Source organism: Polypterus senegalus, chromosome 4 (assembly GCF_016835505.1).
Source record: "Polypterus senegalus isolate Bchr_013 chromosome 4, ASM1683550v1, whole genome shotgun sequence".
Taxonomy (NCBI): Eukaryota; Metazoa; Chordata; class Cladistia; order Polypteriformes; family Polypteridae; genus Polypterus; species Polypterus senegalus.
This window is the reverse complement of record NC_053157.1, coordinates 110,954,523-110,970,379: the sequence shown is the minus strand read 5'-3', so window position 1 is coordinate 110,970,379 and position 15,857 is coordinate 110,954,523. Positions and strand designations below refer to the sequence as shown.

The window sequence follows — 15,857 nt, the reverse complement described above, 5'->3', positions numbered from 1 at the left end:
GTTGCCAGTGGTTTAGATATTAATGGCTGTGTGTTGAGTTATTTTGAGGGGACAGCAAATTTACAATGTTACACAAGCTGTACACTGACTACTTTACATTGTATCAAAGTGTCATATCTTCAGTGTTGTCCCATGAAAACATATAATAAAATATTTACAAAAATGTGAGGGGAGTACTCACTTTTGTGAGATACTGTGTGTGTAAATGTGTATATATATATATATATATATATATATATATAGTCATAAATTCCCAGGTATATGTCCCCGTTGGGACGCAGGAAGAAGCAGGGGACTGGAAATGGGACAATATTTTCCCTGGAGACTGGCAGGGGGTGCTAGGACATGCTTGGAACCTTGGATGACAGCACTGCCAAGTGCCGCCGGAAGAAATTCCAAGGTCACCCGGAGTGCTTCCGCCATACCAGGAAGTGACGTTAGGCAGAACACCTGGAGCCTATCCGGGTCATTATAAAAGGGCCCGCCTCCTTCAGGAAGCTAAGCCGGAGTTGGGAGGAAGGATTTAAAGCCTGTGAGGAGGAGAGAGGAGGTCACTGTATAGAGAAGAGAACAGAACAGAGAGAGAGAGAGATAAACTGTTGGTATTGTGGTACTGTGGACTTAATAAAAGATTGCATTTTGGACAATCTGGTGTCTGTCCATCTGTGGGCATGCTTTTCACTATATACAGTGCATCCGGAAAGTATTCACAGCGCATCACTTTTTCCACATTTTGTTATGTTACAGCCTTATTCCAAAATTGATTAAATTCATTTTTTTCCTCAGAATTCTACACACAACACCCCATAATGACAACGTGAAAAATGTTTACTGGAGGTTTTTGCAAATTTATTAAAAATAAAAAAACTGAGAAATCACATGTACATAAGTAATAACAGCCTTAAATCAATACTTTGTCGATGCACCTTTGGCAACAATTACAGCCTCAAGTCTTTTTGAATATGATGCCACAAGCTTGGCACACCTGTCCTTGGCTAGTTTTGCCCATTCCTCTTTGCAGCCCCTTTTCAAGCTCCATCAGGTTGGATGGGAAGCATCGGTGCACAGCCATTTTAAGATCTCTCCAGAGATGTTCAATCGGATTCAAGTCTGGGCTCTGGCTGGGCCACTTAAGGACATTCACAGAGTTGTCCTGAAGCCACTCCTTTGATATCTTGGCTGTGTGCTTGGGGTTGTTGTCCTGCTGAAAGATGAACCGTCGCCCCAGTCTGAGGTCAAGAGTGCTCTGGAGCAGGTTTTCATCCAGGATGTCTCTGTACATTGCTGCAGTCATCTTTCCCTTTATCCTGACTAGTCTCCCAGTTCCTGTCACTGAAAAACATCCCCACAGCATGATGCTGCCACCACCATGCTTCACTGTAGGGATGGAATTGGCCTGGTGATGAGCGGTGCCGGGTTTCCTCCAAAAGTGACGCCTGGCATGCTTCTTCCACTTACGAATGATGAGAGGCCACTGTGCTCATTGGGACCTTCAAAGCAGCAGAAATTTTTCTGTAACCTTCCCCAGATTTGTGCCTCAAGACAATCCTGTCTCGGATGTCTACAGACAATTCCTTTGACTTCATGCTTGGTTTGTGCTCTGACATGAACTGTCAACTGTGGGACCTTATATAGACAGATGTGTGCCTTTCCAAATCATGTCCAATCAACTGAATTTACCACAGGAGGACTCCAATTAAGCTGCAGAAACATCTCAAGGATGATGAGGGGAAAGAGGAAGCACCTAAGCTCAATTTTGAGCGTCATGGCAAAGGCTGTGAATACTTATGTACATGTGATTTCTCAATTTTTTATTTTTAATAAATTTGCAAAAACCTTAAGTAAACTTTTTTCACGTTGTCATTATGGGGTGTTGTGCGTAGAATTCTGAGGAAAAAAATGAATTTAATCCATTTTGGAATAAGGCTTTAACATAACAAAATGTGGAAAAAGTGATGCGCTTTGTGAATACTTTCTGGATGCACTATATATATACACACATATATATCATTACTCATCAGGAGTACAGCAGTTACAAGAGACAGTAAAAGTGTACAGTATGTATGCTTTAACATGATCTGCCTTCATTAGAACAGGTCAGCTGTGTAAAAAAAAAACCTTGGCAAAATATTAATCTATGCACTGAGATTGCACTCTCTTCTTCAAGGGTCAGATTATGAATATGATTATGACATTTTATCATTAATAAAAACAAACTTACACTAAATAAAAATTAACATAATTCAAGAGACACCAATCCACTAAAATAACTTTGAGAATGTTATCCAAAATAAACTATATGCATATAGAAATGAAGAAAAATGAACTACTGTAGGTAAAAAAAAAATTACATTAGTTGCTAAATACTGTAATTCAAGACTTCAGTAGCCTCAGACTTAATCCATACTAGGTCTCAGATTTCAAATGTGGTACTATTTTTAGCACTTTTACTCAATTTGCACATCTTGTATGCTTGGCTTTTGGTAAAGAAAGAGAAAGACATACAAACTAAAGACAAGCTGAAATGTGTCTGTGACGTGTAAATACACATTAAACTTTATTTTTATTATTAAGGGATGTTTGACAGAACATATATTTTCAGGGGCAAAAGCACACACAGGTTGGTGCAGTGAAGTCTTTTAAAAAAACTGCAGGGAAGGCAGACAGCCATAGTTGTAGCAAGAGAGGTCCAGCAGAGTTGCTAAGTGGCTAAAATACTGTGTGTAAACTGGGTGTTCCAAAAGATCTAGAATCACATGCAGCAGAAGCACCAGCAAAATCGAGTGGAATCCTAGGGTTAAGTGAACCATGCTCTCCCCCACAGACACAAAAGGGCATTTGTCCTACCAAATTGATCTCTGCTGAGAGAGAGAGAGATACAGGGGTTTGGTGGGGGGTACTGAATAAGAAAGGGGTGCAAGTTAATGCAAACATGATGCCACAATATATCCTGGCCAAAACCACATAACAGCTTATTCAAAAGAAAACTGTGGGAAAACTTTCAGAGGCTTATTAATCTTTCTTCAACTTCTAGGCAGCATCAGCAGAGAACTGTGCTTTAAGTATGACAGAAGTTCCTGGGGTGCAGAAAAACCTGGGAAAGCCAGACACCGTTCTAGCCTGGTGTTCCAAAACAAAATTAATATTGCAACTAATTCCATAAATTATTCCATGGCTTGGTTGAAAGTAGCACAACAATGGAATTTAATGTTACTTCATTACCAGGAGCTAATGAAGCATGTTTGAAAAAGGGCTTAAATGGAAGAGAAAGAGAAGAGAGAAAAATAGACAGAGAAGTTGATGGGTTATGTGTTTTTTTCTGACACTGGAGAGGTGGGCAAGCCACCCCAACTGACCTAAACAATTTAATACCTGTCAAGCTCATTAGTGTTACAAGCAGCCACCCAGACCATGCATCACATAACCTTAATGTGAACTTCCACAGAGATTCTATATTCTTACTATTAGTCTTAAGTTTTATACAGTGTGAAGGTCTATGTAAGATACAGTATGTTTGTACTTTGTACCACTTTTGCAAAGGAAAGCCTATTTGTGTTTTTTATTTTCCCGTTGCGTTCTTTGGCATCATTCTTGTACGGAATGATTAGTACATGATTAGTACATTCTCTGTTTATTGTTATACTATATTCATGCACACATACACAATGCAGTAAGTGTAGATGTTACTATCCTTAAAATTACCAAGTTAAATGTTAGTATTTCAATTACCAAAGCTGCGTTCTTACCTGATGCCAAGCCTGTTAGTGTTACAACTAGCCACCCTGACCATGCATCATATAAGCTTTTAGTGAACTCCCACGCAGATTCCTTCTTCTTACTGTTAATCTGAAGGTTTATACAAAGAGAAGGTCAATGTAACATATGTCTGCATGTTGTATCATTGTATTCTTATTCAATAAAGCATTGTGAGCATTAACAAAAAGCACTACAGAAAGATTATTACTGTCAAAAAAATGCAAGGACTATACATATGAGCAGGTTTAAAACAGTTCACTAGTCATCTGGGCAGATAATAAAAAACAGATGAGTCATTTAATAAAATTAGAAATGGAAGATAAAAGAAAAATGTAAAGCAAAAAGAAAGGTTCACAGACTGACAATGGAATGCATTTCTGTAAAAAGCATAAAGGCAAAAGCAAAGCAATTTTTGAAACTAGTTACACAGAATATCACTTTTGGCATGGAAGTATTAAGTTAAGTATTTGATGGAAGTCATGTTTCTCAGTATTTTATGTGAGGATTTCTAAAATGTTATAGTGTAATACATTTTGCAAGCAGACCACTGAAAAAATGTATTCATGTAACATATTCACCTCTGAACATGTTTAATAAATTACATCAAGAAATTTGAACTACAGGAATACTATAAAGTTAAATCTCCAGCAACTTTCCAGAAAGATTTTAAGACTGGTGAAACTCAGTAATTCCAAATTTGGAAGGAAACTGATAAGCCTTGCCTTACCAGCTACTGTATAGCTAAACAATACACATGACTTAGAATAGAATACAAGTATTATATTGACAATAGCATAATTATCAAAAACCTTTAATTTGTTGGCTTTATAAAGAAATACTGTGTAATAAATTACTGTACATCCAAAACTAATAATCAGTCTAAGCAGGTATGAAGACATATAATTAAATGTAGTCTGAACAATGGCTCAGGATTTTCCATTAAAAAATAAATGTGACCTATTTAAAGCATGTTGACACTCATCCTTAAAAAAAAAAAAAAAAGAAGTATATTACATACCGTATTTTAAAAAAAAAAGTTTTCTATTTTATTTTGTAAATGCTATAGATATACAGGAATCCCTCCTCGATGGCGGAGGTTGCATTCCAGAAACCCCTGCGATAGGTGAAAATCCACGAAGTAGAAACCATATGTTTATATGGTTATTTTTATATATTTTAAGCCCTTATAAACTCTCCCACACTGTTTATAAATATTTCCTGCACAATTATGCAGCATAAACCCTTTATATTCTCTTAGTTATTAGGTAAGATTCGTTGAAATTATGTATGTAAACACACTGTTTATATACTACTCACAAACATACGTATCATATATCATTGAGGAGTTTAAATACGTAATACAGTTTTAAACATATTGTATTAGCCCTGGTTAAAGGACACTGCGGCCGTAGATCTTACAGTATATTCTTTTCCTCCTTTTTAAATAAAAAGGATCGTGGACTCATTGATGCCGTAATGGCGTACTGCAGTGGTGTAGCTGTTCCCTTACTTCAACATATCCAAAACTTTTACCTTTTCAGTAGTTGTTAGCATCTTCCGTTGGCACTTGGGCACGGCCCCTGAAGCAGTAGCAGGAGCAGATCGTTTTGGAGCCATAACGAAGGGCTTGACTATTGTAAGATATGGCCGTCCTTTCATCCCAGCCAATACCCCCAAGCCACCAGGTGGAGCCCTCCTTGCAGCATGGAGGTCCCCAGAAGACCAGCAGGGCATCATGGACAATGTGGTTTTTATGCACAGCCCTGCTGGATGCCATGGGGGCCACAAGAGGGAGCTGCAGGGAGGACCGAGGGCTTTTTCGTGCCCTGTGACCCGGAGGTTCGTCATAGGAAGAGCGACGGACTTCCGGGTTGAAGAAAATAACTTTTACCTGACCCGGAAGTGATTGAGAATCACATGGACTGGAGATAGGGAACACTTCCGGGTCAGGGAATATAAAAGGACTGTGGGAGCTCCCAGACGGGGAGCTGAGTTGGGAGGCAGGGTGGCTAAGCGTCTGGGAGTTAGGAGGATTGTTATTGGTTTATTTGTGATTGTTTATTGAGTATTGTGGAGAGGAGCGTGCTTTGTGCACATTATTATTATAATAAATATCATTATTGGACTTTTACCTGGTGTCTGACGTGGTGTCTGAGGGTGCAAGGGTGCGAGCATACCCTTAATCTGCCACACTATGCACAAAGATAAACAACAGTTAACTCTTTACACAGCAAAACACGTTGATGCTGAATGAGCGAGACGAGACTTCCTGGGTAACGCAGTGGAATTGAATTCGGTGCTACGTCGCTGAGCCAATCAGCACACAGGAACTTAACTGCATGCTTTGATTGGGTAGCTTCTCAGCCTTCCGCCAATAGCGTCCCTTGTATGAAATCAGCTGGGCAAACCAACTGAGGAAGCATGTACCAGACGTAAATTGCCCGAAGAAACCCACAAAGCAGCGAAAAATCCTTGTTATATATTTAGATATGCTTACATATTAAATCCACGATAGAGTGAAGCTGTGAAAGTCGAAGCACGATATAGTGAGAAATTACTGTAAACATATTTCTTAATACTCTAAGCTTATATTTCATTATATTATTATTATTAGTAAGAAATGAAGAAGTGACACTAATTAATTCAACAAGAATCTATTGTAGTAAAGAAGTGTGCACCAAAAGCTAAAGAAAGGAAGGTGTTTGTCAATGGACTTATTTAAGCAGACCAGTAAAAAAAATATATCTACAACTCATGAAGTTTAAACACAAGTTTAAACACATCTCTCTATTATAAAAGGAAAACTTGAGACGAGACTCTGTGAGACAAGACTATTGCCAAGAGATTTTGTCAAGTCCCAACCTCCTCTCAACCATTTTCAAACATGCCTACATCCACTCAACTCTCATGTGAATGTTTTTGTCAGACACAGTTCCTGAGCTCTCAGCTCTTATAAATTTTTACGTTTTCCTCATTTAAAGTCGTTTATGAAAAGTCCTCAGTTTCATCCTTTAAATAAGCTTTTCTGGACAGTACTTTTAGACATACTATCTACTTTGTCCTTTTCTGGACAATAATTTTATACGTTCTAGATGACACGTCAACGACTAAGTGAAGAAGAAAGAGCAGCATGTCGAAAAGAGGCCCAAAAGTGTTGGAGAGAAAAGAATTCAAAAAAGAACAATAATAATCTAAGCGCAAATTTGGAAAATAAGGAGAGTAATAATCAGCCCAGACCAAGTGGAATTGAAAACCTAGCAGGTCCAAGTGGGGTCAGAAATAAAACACAAAGTGTAGAAGACAAAATAAAATGTCATAAAAAGGTTCAAAAACGTTGGCGTGATACCCATGCAAAGCAGGTTAGAGATTATGAAAGTACTAAACTTTGAAAGTCTCAAAAAACTGGTAGTAAAGATTGCCTTAGCGCTAACAAACTGAAATTATTACTTGGTGAAATAACGGAACAGCAAAAAGAGATTGAATATATATGGACAGAGGTGATATGCCAGAAGTATGTAGATATAGTTCGGCTTTAAAGTTCAAGTTGGAGACTTACAGATCGTCTAATTCGTGTTGCCATCAGGGAAAAGTAGTGTTTCTTCCCAGTGAAGAGGTGTATCCCCGAGAATTAAAAGATTTGTTGTTTGGTGAAAGTGAAATTCACAAACACTACAGGCAAAATATCCGAATCTACAATAATCTTTTTGAGTACGTAACATTCAATGCTCAAAACGTAGATAAACACAATTCAGGACCATACGCTATGAGAATCTGTGGTCCCGCAACAATTAAAGTTGCTACAAGTTTCATTTTGAAAAAACCACAATTCGGTCAGATTTATATTTGTGATCACGGAGAAACAGTTAAACAATCGGACGTATTAGAAATTCAACGGCCAATAATGGATGCAAATCCATACATCCAAAAGTATTGCACTTTACACAAAATGTACCTGCAAAACACGAACAAAAATTTTTCTTGGTCACATCTATACTAATAAAAGGCAAAGCCCTCACTGACTGACTCACTGACTCATCACTAATTCTCCAACTTCCCGTATTGGTAGAAGGCTGAAATTTGGCAGGCTCATTCCTTACAGTTTCCTTACAAAAGTTGGGCAGGTTTCATTTCGAAATTCTACGCGTAATGGTCATAACTGGAAGCTATTTTTCTGCATATACTGTAATAATGGAGTTGAGCTCGAAAGCCGTGGAGGGGTGGAGTTTCGTGTGACATCATCACGCCTCCCACGTAATCATGCAGTATGTAGAAAACCAGGAAGAACTCCAAAAACCGATGAAGAAAACATACATTATATAATTAAGAAGGCAGCGAAACAATTGGAAGCGAGCGAGTGACATATAAAACCATATTCAGCGGCTCACGTGAACTGACGCAGTCGCGCAGACAAAAGCAACAGTTCCAAAGAGTGCTGAACAAAAACCGAATTACACTGCTACGCTCAAATAGACAAACTACACGCTGTGGCACAATAGTAGAGCCTTCGCCTATATCGGCGGCGTCCGAAGTTCGATTCCCGAGAGGGGATGTACTGAGTATGTACGTGTGCTTCCCGATTCATTTTAGCCTCACATCCCCTTGGTTTGAGACGTATGAAAAAATATGCGGTTAACACAGAAATTTGAATTGCGCAATCACATTTGAAAAAATATATCTTTTCAACTTCTATTTAGTCAACACTTAGCATATTCATATGTAAGGCTGCTGCGCAACTCACCACGCCTCCCATGTAATTGACTGGCTTCCCATATAAGGCCATTCTTCGCTGCGGTGTCTTTATTGGTTTCCTTGCTTCAACAAGGAAGCAGCTTTCTCACAGCTTCTGCGCTGTTTTATAAACGAACGACATACACGAAAGTCATTTATCCTTGCTTCGCCAACGAGGCAACCTTTTTATTTAATCCACGGGTTCTGCGCTGTTTTATTGTTCATTTGTTACGATTATTATACTTATTGCGTACGTATTTTACACTTAGTTTACTGTTCAAGTACCCATTTCCTTTATTTAATCCGCGGCTTTTCTGCTGTTGTTTTGTTCGATTATTACAATTATACTTATTTCATTCACTTTCTTTGCCTAACTGCCTGCCCATATTAGGCGCTCCGCAGTTTTTTGGTTAGGCAGCTTTCTCACAGCTTCTGCGCTGTTTTATAAACGAACGACATATAAGAAAGTTGTTTTTCTTTGCTTCGCCAACGAGGCAACCTTTTTATTTAATCCACGGGTTCTGCGCTGTTTTATTGTTCATTTGTTACGATTATTATACTTATTGTGTACGTATTTTACACTTAGTTTACTGTTCAAGTACCCATTCCCTTTATTCTTCTAACTGTACTCCTATTAAAATGTCTATCGACGTAATCACCATCAACCAACGAACTATCACTTACCGAGTGGTGTCCATGCCCGGAGATGGCGCCTGCCTTTTCCATTCTCTGTGTTACATATTGCACGGATATATCAGGCTCACTTTTGATATCCGCAAGGACATTGTGTCTTATGTATTAAATGACTGGGAGAGGTTCAAAGTATGGACTGATGATGGTACAGGAGATAATTATAGTACACAGGAGACTATAAGACTGAAATGCTTAAGCCCTTCACCTATGGTTCTGCATGTGAGTTGATGGCTGCCGCTGAATTGTTTGGTTGTCGCTTTCAAGTGTTCCGAAATAGGATAATATTTTACACCTTTGGATAACCGCCAATGCCTCTTAAACATCTTAGATTCACAGGTGACAATTTGAGTAGTGGACACTTTGATGTTTATGAATATTTCAACTCTCAAAAGCTGGATGCGAAGTTATTGATGAAGCCGGTTGTATGCTTACATCGATTGACATATGCTGAATGTCACTTCAACACAAATCCAGCTGATTATTACACCGGAAATCCAAGCTATGAGAGCACAGTAAAAAGGAGGCGTATCAGACGTCATGGTAGATTTTCTCATACAGCTAGACGGAATCAACTTCGTTCAGCTGCTGCCAAATACTCGCAGAAAAATCCACAAATTCATAGGGACGCTGTCACTAAATACTCGCAAACACATCCACAAATTCATAGGGACGCTGTTGCTAAATACGCAAGCACATCCACAAGTTAATAGGGACGCTGTCGCTAAATACTCGCAAGCACATCCACAAGTTCATAGGGACGCTGTCGCTAAATACTCGCAAGCAAATCCACAAGTTAATAGAGGTTCTGTTTCTAGATACGATCCCAATAGTGAATAGCGGCTTATACGAAAACAACAGGTTTGGCTCAAAAAAGCCAATTGTGGATTTGCGTACGACCCAAATATACATTATGAGTCTGATAAAACAGTACACATTGGATCCATGGATGTTCACTGTAACTATTGTCAAGCAAAGAAGTGGAAATGCGAGTCTCCTGGTTTGTGCTGTAACGGTGGTAAAGTCTCTCTCACTCCTTTATGTAAGCTTCCTCACCTTCTTGAGGGCCTGTTAAATGGCGAACATCCTCAAAGTGAGCATTTCTTGAACAACATTCGAAAGTACAACAGCACATTTCAAATGACATCATTTGGTGCTAACCAAATCGTTGAGGGAAATTTTATGCCTTCATTTAAAGTTCAGGGACAAGTGTATCACTTGATTGGCAGTCTTTTACCTATGCCAAGTGAAGAACACAAATTTTTTCAAATTTATTTCGTCGGGGACGATGAAAAGGAAGCACAAATCCACTGCGCTAATTTTTCTGGACTTAACATGCCCCTGGTCAAGCAATTACAAAAAATGCTCCATGACTGTAACACTTACATCCAGGACTTCCACTCCACAATTGACACTATTTTAGATGATGACAAACACTTCAAAGTTGTCATTCACGCAGACAAAAAACCATTACATGCACACAAAGGCAGATTTAATAAACCCACAGTTCATCAAGTTGGTGTTGTCATCGTTGGGCAAACGTTCAACAATAGAGATATTGTCTTGAAAACCAGAGACAATAAACTGCAACGCATTAAAGAAACCCACAGATCCTATGATGCACTTCAATATCCTCTCATGTTCTGCTATGGTGAAGACGGCTATTCTGTGTCTATACCTCAAGTTCATGCTGCCAGTAAGTTACCTATGAACAAAACCGTCTCTGCAGCAAACTTCTATTCATACCGCTTATGATCAGACAACATCATGCTAATAATATCCTTTTCTTCCGAACTTTATTAAATCAGTTTTTAGTTGATATGTACGCAAAAATTGAATCCGAAAGACTAAATTATATCAGACTTAATCAAAAAAAACTACGGGCTGAAAATTACGTTCACTTAAAAGATGCTATTGACAAAAACGACACTGATTTAACAGAACTTGGTCAAGCTGTGATATTACCATCATCCTTCACTGGAGGACCTCGCTATATGCACGAGCGTACACAAGACGCAATGACATATGTTCGTCATTATGGCCGCCCTGACTTATTCATCACATTTACTTGCAATCCTAAATGGCCTGAGATCACTGAAATTCTCCTTCCACGTCAAAAACCTCACGATCGCCACGACCTTATCAGTCGTGTATTTCATCTCAAGATCGCAAAATGATAGACTTGCTCACAAGAGTAACATTTTCGGCTGTACAAATTGCTACATGTACACCATAGAGTGGCAAAGCGAGGTATTCCCCATGCACACATTCTATTGTGGCTAAAGGATAGGATTAAACCAGCTCTCATCGATCAACTCATCCGTGCAGAAATTCCTGATCCACAGACTGACCCTGCCCTACACAAAATAGTAAAATCCAACATGATTCACGGCCCATGTGGACCTCATAATATCAACTCGCCCTGCATGATCAACAGAATATGCACTAAGAAGTACCCGCGTCCGTTCATCTCACAAACTCAGACCGGAGAAGATGGTTACCCTCAGTACCGCTGGCGCGCACCTGCTGATGGAGGTCATACAATTAACATCAAAGGAGTATATATCGACAACAGATGGGTGGTCCCTTATAGTCCTGTGCTATCCCGCTTCTTCAATGCTCACATCAATGTCGAATTTTGCAATTCAGTAAAATCGATCAAATACATCTGCAAGTATGTTAACAAAGGAAGTGACCAGGCAGTATTTACAATACAAAATCAAAATGAAGTATCTCGATCTGAAGCTGGTCGTTACATTAGTAGCTCTGAAGCAGCCTGGCGCATTTTCTGTTTTCCCATTCATGAACGTTTCCTCCGTCGTTCATCTTGCTGTGCATCTTGAGAACGGACAAAGAATTTATTTCACAGAAGGCAATCTTGCCGATAAAGTACACAATCCACCAAAAACAACCCTTTTAGCGTTCTTTGACCTTTGCAAACACGATGATTTTGCTAAACAACTTCATTATAATGAAATTCCATCATATTATGTGTGGGCAAACAACATGTTTCGTCGAAGGAAACAGGGCAACCCTGTACCAGGATATTCGGGAGTAAAAAAGGATAATGTACTGGGACGGGTCTACACTGTACACCCGAATAACTCTGAATGCTACCATCTTCGACTCCTGCTCAACAAAATCACAGGTCCCACATCTTTCAAATCTCTCAGAACAGTTGATGGTGTCCTACATCCGACCTATAAGTCAGCCTGCAGGGCACTCGGTTTATTACATGACGATATCAACTGGGACGAGACTCTACAGGAAGCTACTCTATCTCGCTCACCTCAAAAGATCCGTGAACTATTTGCTGTCATGTTGGTGTTCTGCCAAATGGAAAACCCCTTAAACCTATGGGAAAAACATAAAGACAGCATAGCAGAAGATGTTAGGAGACAGACTGAAAGAGATCATATACGAACAGAAGTCCACCAGTGGTTAAATTTGATCTATAACAAGTGTCTACAGTTGCTTGAAAACTACGTCATTGCTATTGGAGGTCAATCTCTTCATCATTACGGTTTGCCTTCACCTTTAACAGAACTGGCACAACTTGCATCAAATCCCAAGTACTTGAAAGAGACATCTTACAACACCTTGCACTTGGCCAATATAGTCACAAATAACGAGCGGTTGCTAAATAGTGACCAAAAGTCAGTTTATGAGCAAATCATGAGCAGCGTTACATCTGCCACTACCACGGTGTTTTTCCTTGATGCTCCAGGAGGAACTGGTAAGACATTCCTAATAAACCTTCTCCTTGCAAAAATCCGAGCAAAACGTAACATTGCCATAGCTGTGGCTTCTTCTGGCATTGCTGCAACTCTTCTAGAGGGTGGCAGAACTGCTCATTCAGCTTTCAAGCTGCCTCTGAACCTCAACCATACTGAATCCCCAATGTGTAACATATCAAAGCAGAGCAACATGGCTGAAGTGCTGCGACATTGTCAACTTATTGTCTGGGATGAATGCACTATGGCACACAGAGCAGGTATTGAGGCTTTAGACAGGACCCTCCAAGACATCCGAAACACCAACAAACTTATGGGAGGCTTGACAGTGTTGCTGGCTGGAGACTTCCGCCAAACCCTACCAGTCGTGCCCAGAGGAACACGCGCTGATGAAGTTAAAGCATCTCTGAAATCTTCATACCTTTGGCCACAAATCCATGTTGTTACTTTAAAAATAAACATGAGAGTTCATTTGAAACGCGACAAAAAAGCCGAGGAGTTCTCTGCTCTTCTGATGAGTATAGGTGATGGCACCTTCATACAAGAAAACCGTAAAATACATTTTCCTACAAATCTCTGTCTCATCGTGAATACCTTACAAACCCTTCTTCAAAATGTTTACCCTGATCTACGAAATCTACACCAAAGTGACGCCTCATGGTTAAGAAAGAGAGCTATCCTGACACCAAAAAATGACATGACTACGACTATAAACCACATTTTACTTCAAGAACTACCTTCACAATCAAAAACATATCAATCTGTTGATTCAGTTGTAGAAGTAGAAGACGCAGTACATTATCCGGTAGAGTTTCTCAACACTCTAAATCCTCCAGGCACTCCTGAGCATAATCTCATCTTGAAGGTTGGGGCACCAATAATGTTACTGAGAAACTTACAGCCACCGAAACTTTGTAACGGCACGAGACTTCAGCTCAACTATTTTTACTGGCAGTGCCTCAGGTGGCAGTTTTTATTCCTCACATCCCCGTTATACCATCTTATCTCCCATTTCAATTCAAACGATTTCAATTTCCAGTAAGACTCTGCTTCGCAATGACAATTAATAAGTCTCAGGGACAAACACTACAAAAGGTTGGCATTGATTTGAGGCAAGATTGCTTTTCACATGGCCAACTGTATGTTGCATGCTCAAGAGTAAGCTCAGCACACAGCTTAGTCATATTACAACCGGAGGGCCGAACTGACAACGTAGTATACAGAGAAATCCTTAACAATTAATTTTTTAGTCTAAAAATGTTTACTTTTTTCTTAATAAAAATATTCAGGCACTATTTCACCGCTGCAAAGCACGGGTATTTTGCTAGTTCATAATAAAATCAACATGTGATGAATTGTCAGTGATAATAGTTTCAAAAGATGGAGATATCAAAGACAGAAGTTTAAAAAGTATTTACTTGTTAATTTCAAAGCCAAACAGAACGAAAACGTATAACTCAACAATACCTCTAACGCAACATGAAACATAATTTTATTTCAATTTATTACGTTTTACTCTTTTTAACTATGGTTAATTGCTTGCTGTTATGTAAAATAGTTCTATTATGCATATGTAACAGTTCTCATTAAAATAACAATCTCTTTAAATTGTACATCCGCTTACCCATGCGTAAGCGGCAGAAACGCGAAGTGGCTGGCGCACAGCGCCTAAATGGAGACTGGCGAGCGAAGAGAGCAGGGGGCACAGCCCCCTAGTACATACATATATTTTACTCACAGTAAGACAATGTTATGTATCAAATTAAAATTAGTGAAAGTCCAAGATGCAGTGTGTAGATTTAGCATAAATATGGAAAGAAATTAAAGATTATGATGTGCGGAACTTTTTCTAACTTAGACTTTTTACTTAAAAGTGGAGGCTACTCCTGTTTAAAATTTGAATAAATAATCATGGTAAACATATATGTACAGTAATCCCTCGCTATATCGCGCTTTGACTTTTGCGGTTTCACTCTATCGCGGATTTTAAATGTAAGCACATCTAAATATATATCACAGATTTTTCGCTAGTTCGCGGATTTCTGCAGACAGTGGGTCTTTTAATTTATGCTACACGCTTCCTCAGTTTGTTTGCCCTGTTGATTTCATACAAGGGACGCTATTGGCGGATGGCTTAGAAGCTACCCAATCAGAGCATGTATTACATATTAACTAAAACTCTTCAATGCTATAAGATATGCATCCCTCGCGGAGCTTGATTGTTTGCTTGTCTCTGCCTCTCTCTCACCCTTTTTGACATTCTATGCGCCTGACGGAGGGGCTGTTTGCTTAAAAGATACTGACGCTCCTCTAAAAAAATGCCGCTTTATTGCGGTGCTCGGCATATTTAAAAGCACACGTATTGATTTTTTGATTGTTGCTTTAATCTCGCTCTCTCTCGCTGACATTCTCTGCGCCTGACGGAGCAGATGTGAGCAGAGGGGCTGTTTGCTTAGAAGATACTGACGCTCCTCTAAAAAATGCCGGCAAACTTAAAAGCACAAGTATTAATTTTTTGATTGTTTGCTTTTCTTTGCGAGCGAGCTCTCTCTCTGAAAGTCTCTGCTCCTGAAGAGAAGAAGATCTATTTGCATTCTTTTAATTGTGAGAAAGAACTGTCATCTCTGTCTTGTCATGGAGGACAGTTTAAACTTTTGACTAAAGGGTGTTATTTCATGTCTAGAGGGCTCTAATAATGTTAACAGTGTGGGAGAGTTTATAAGGGCTTAAAATATATAAAAATAACTACACAAACATATGGTTTCTACTTCAGGATTTTCGTCTATCGAGGGTTCTGGAACGCAACCCGCGATCGAGGAGGGATTACTGTAAATCCATTTAAGTTTGCAAATAACAATAGTCTGGGCAGAATAGCAGATATCCTAGAGTCAGTATAAAGATTATGGAATATGAATGTCACAGGGCACACACATTCACTCATACCTGGTC

At 39.3% G+C, this 15,857-nt stretch overlaps 1 protein-coding gene across 7 annotated transcripts in view; it reads right to left on the bottom strand.

Moving 5' to 3' along the window:
* Positions 1-15,857, bottom strand: part of LOC120527578 (H(+)/Cl(-) exchange transporter 3) — a 197,754-nt gene that overhangs the window by 37,089 nt on the left and 144,808 nt on the right. For 6 of the 7 annotated variants that reach the window (XM_039751150.1, XM_039751149.1, XM_039751152.1 and 3 more), the window contains one exon: positions 3,747-3,846. The exons of the other annotated variant lie outside the window; for it this stretch is intronic. In XM_039751150.1, coding sequence (XP_039607084.1) covers positions 3,747-3,846 — 100 coding nt within the window. The remainder of the gene's footprint in view (positions 1-3,746; positions 3,847-15,857) is intronic. 7 annotated transcript variants of the gene reach the window in all.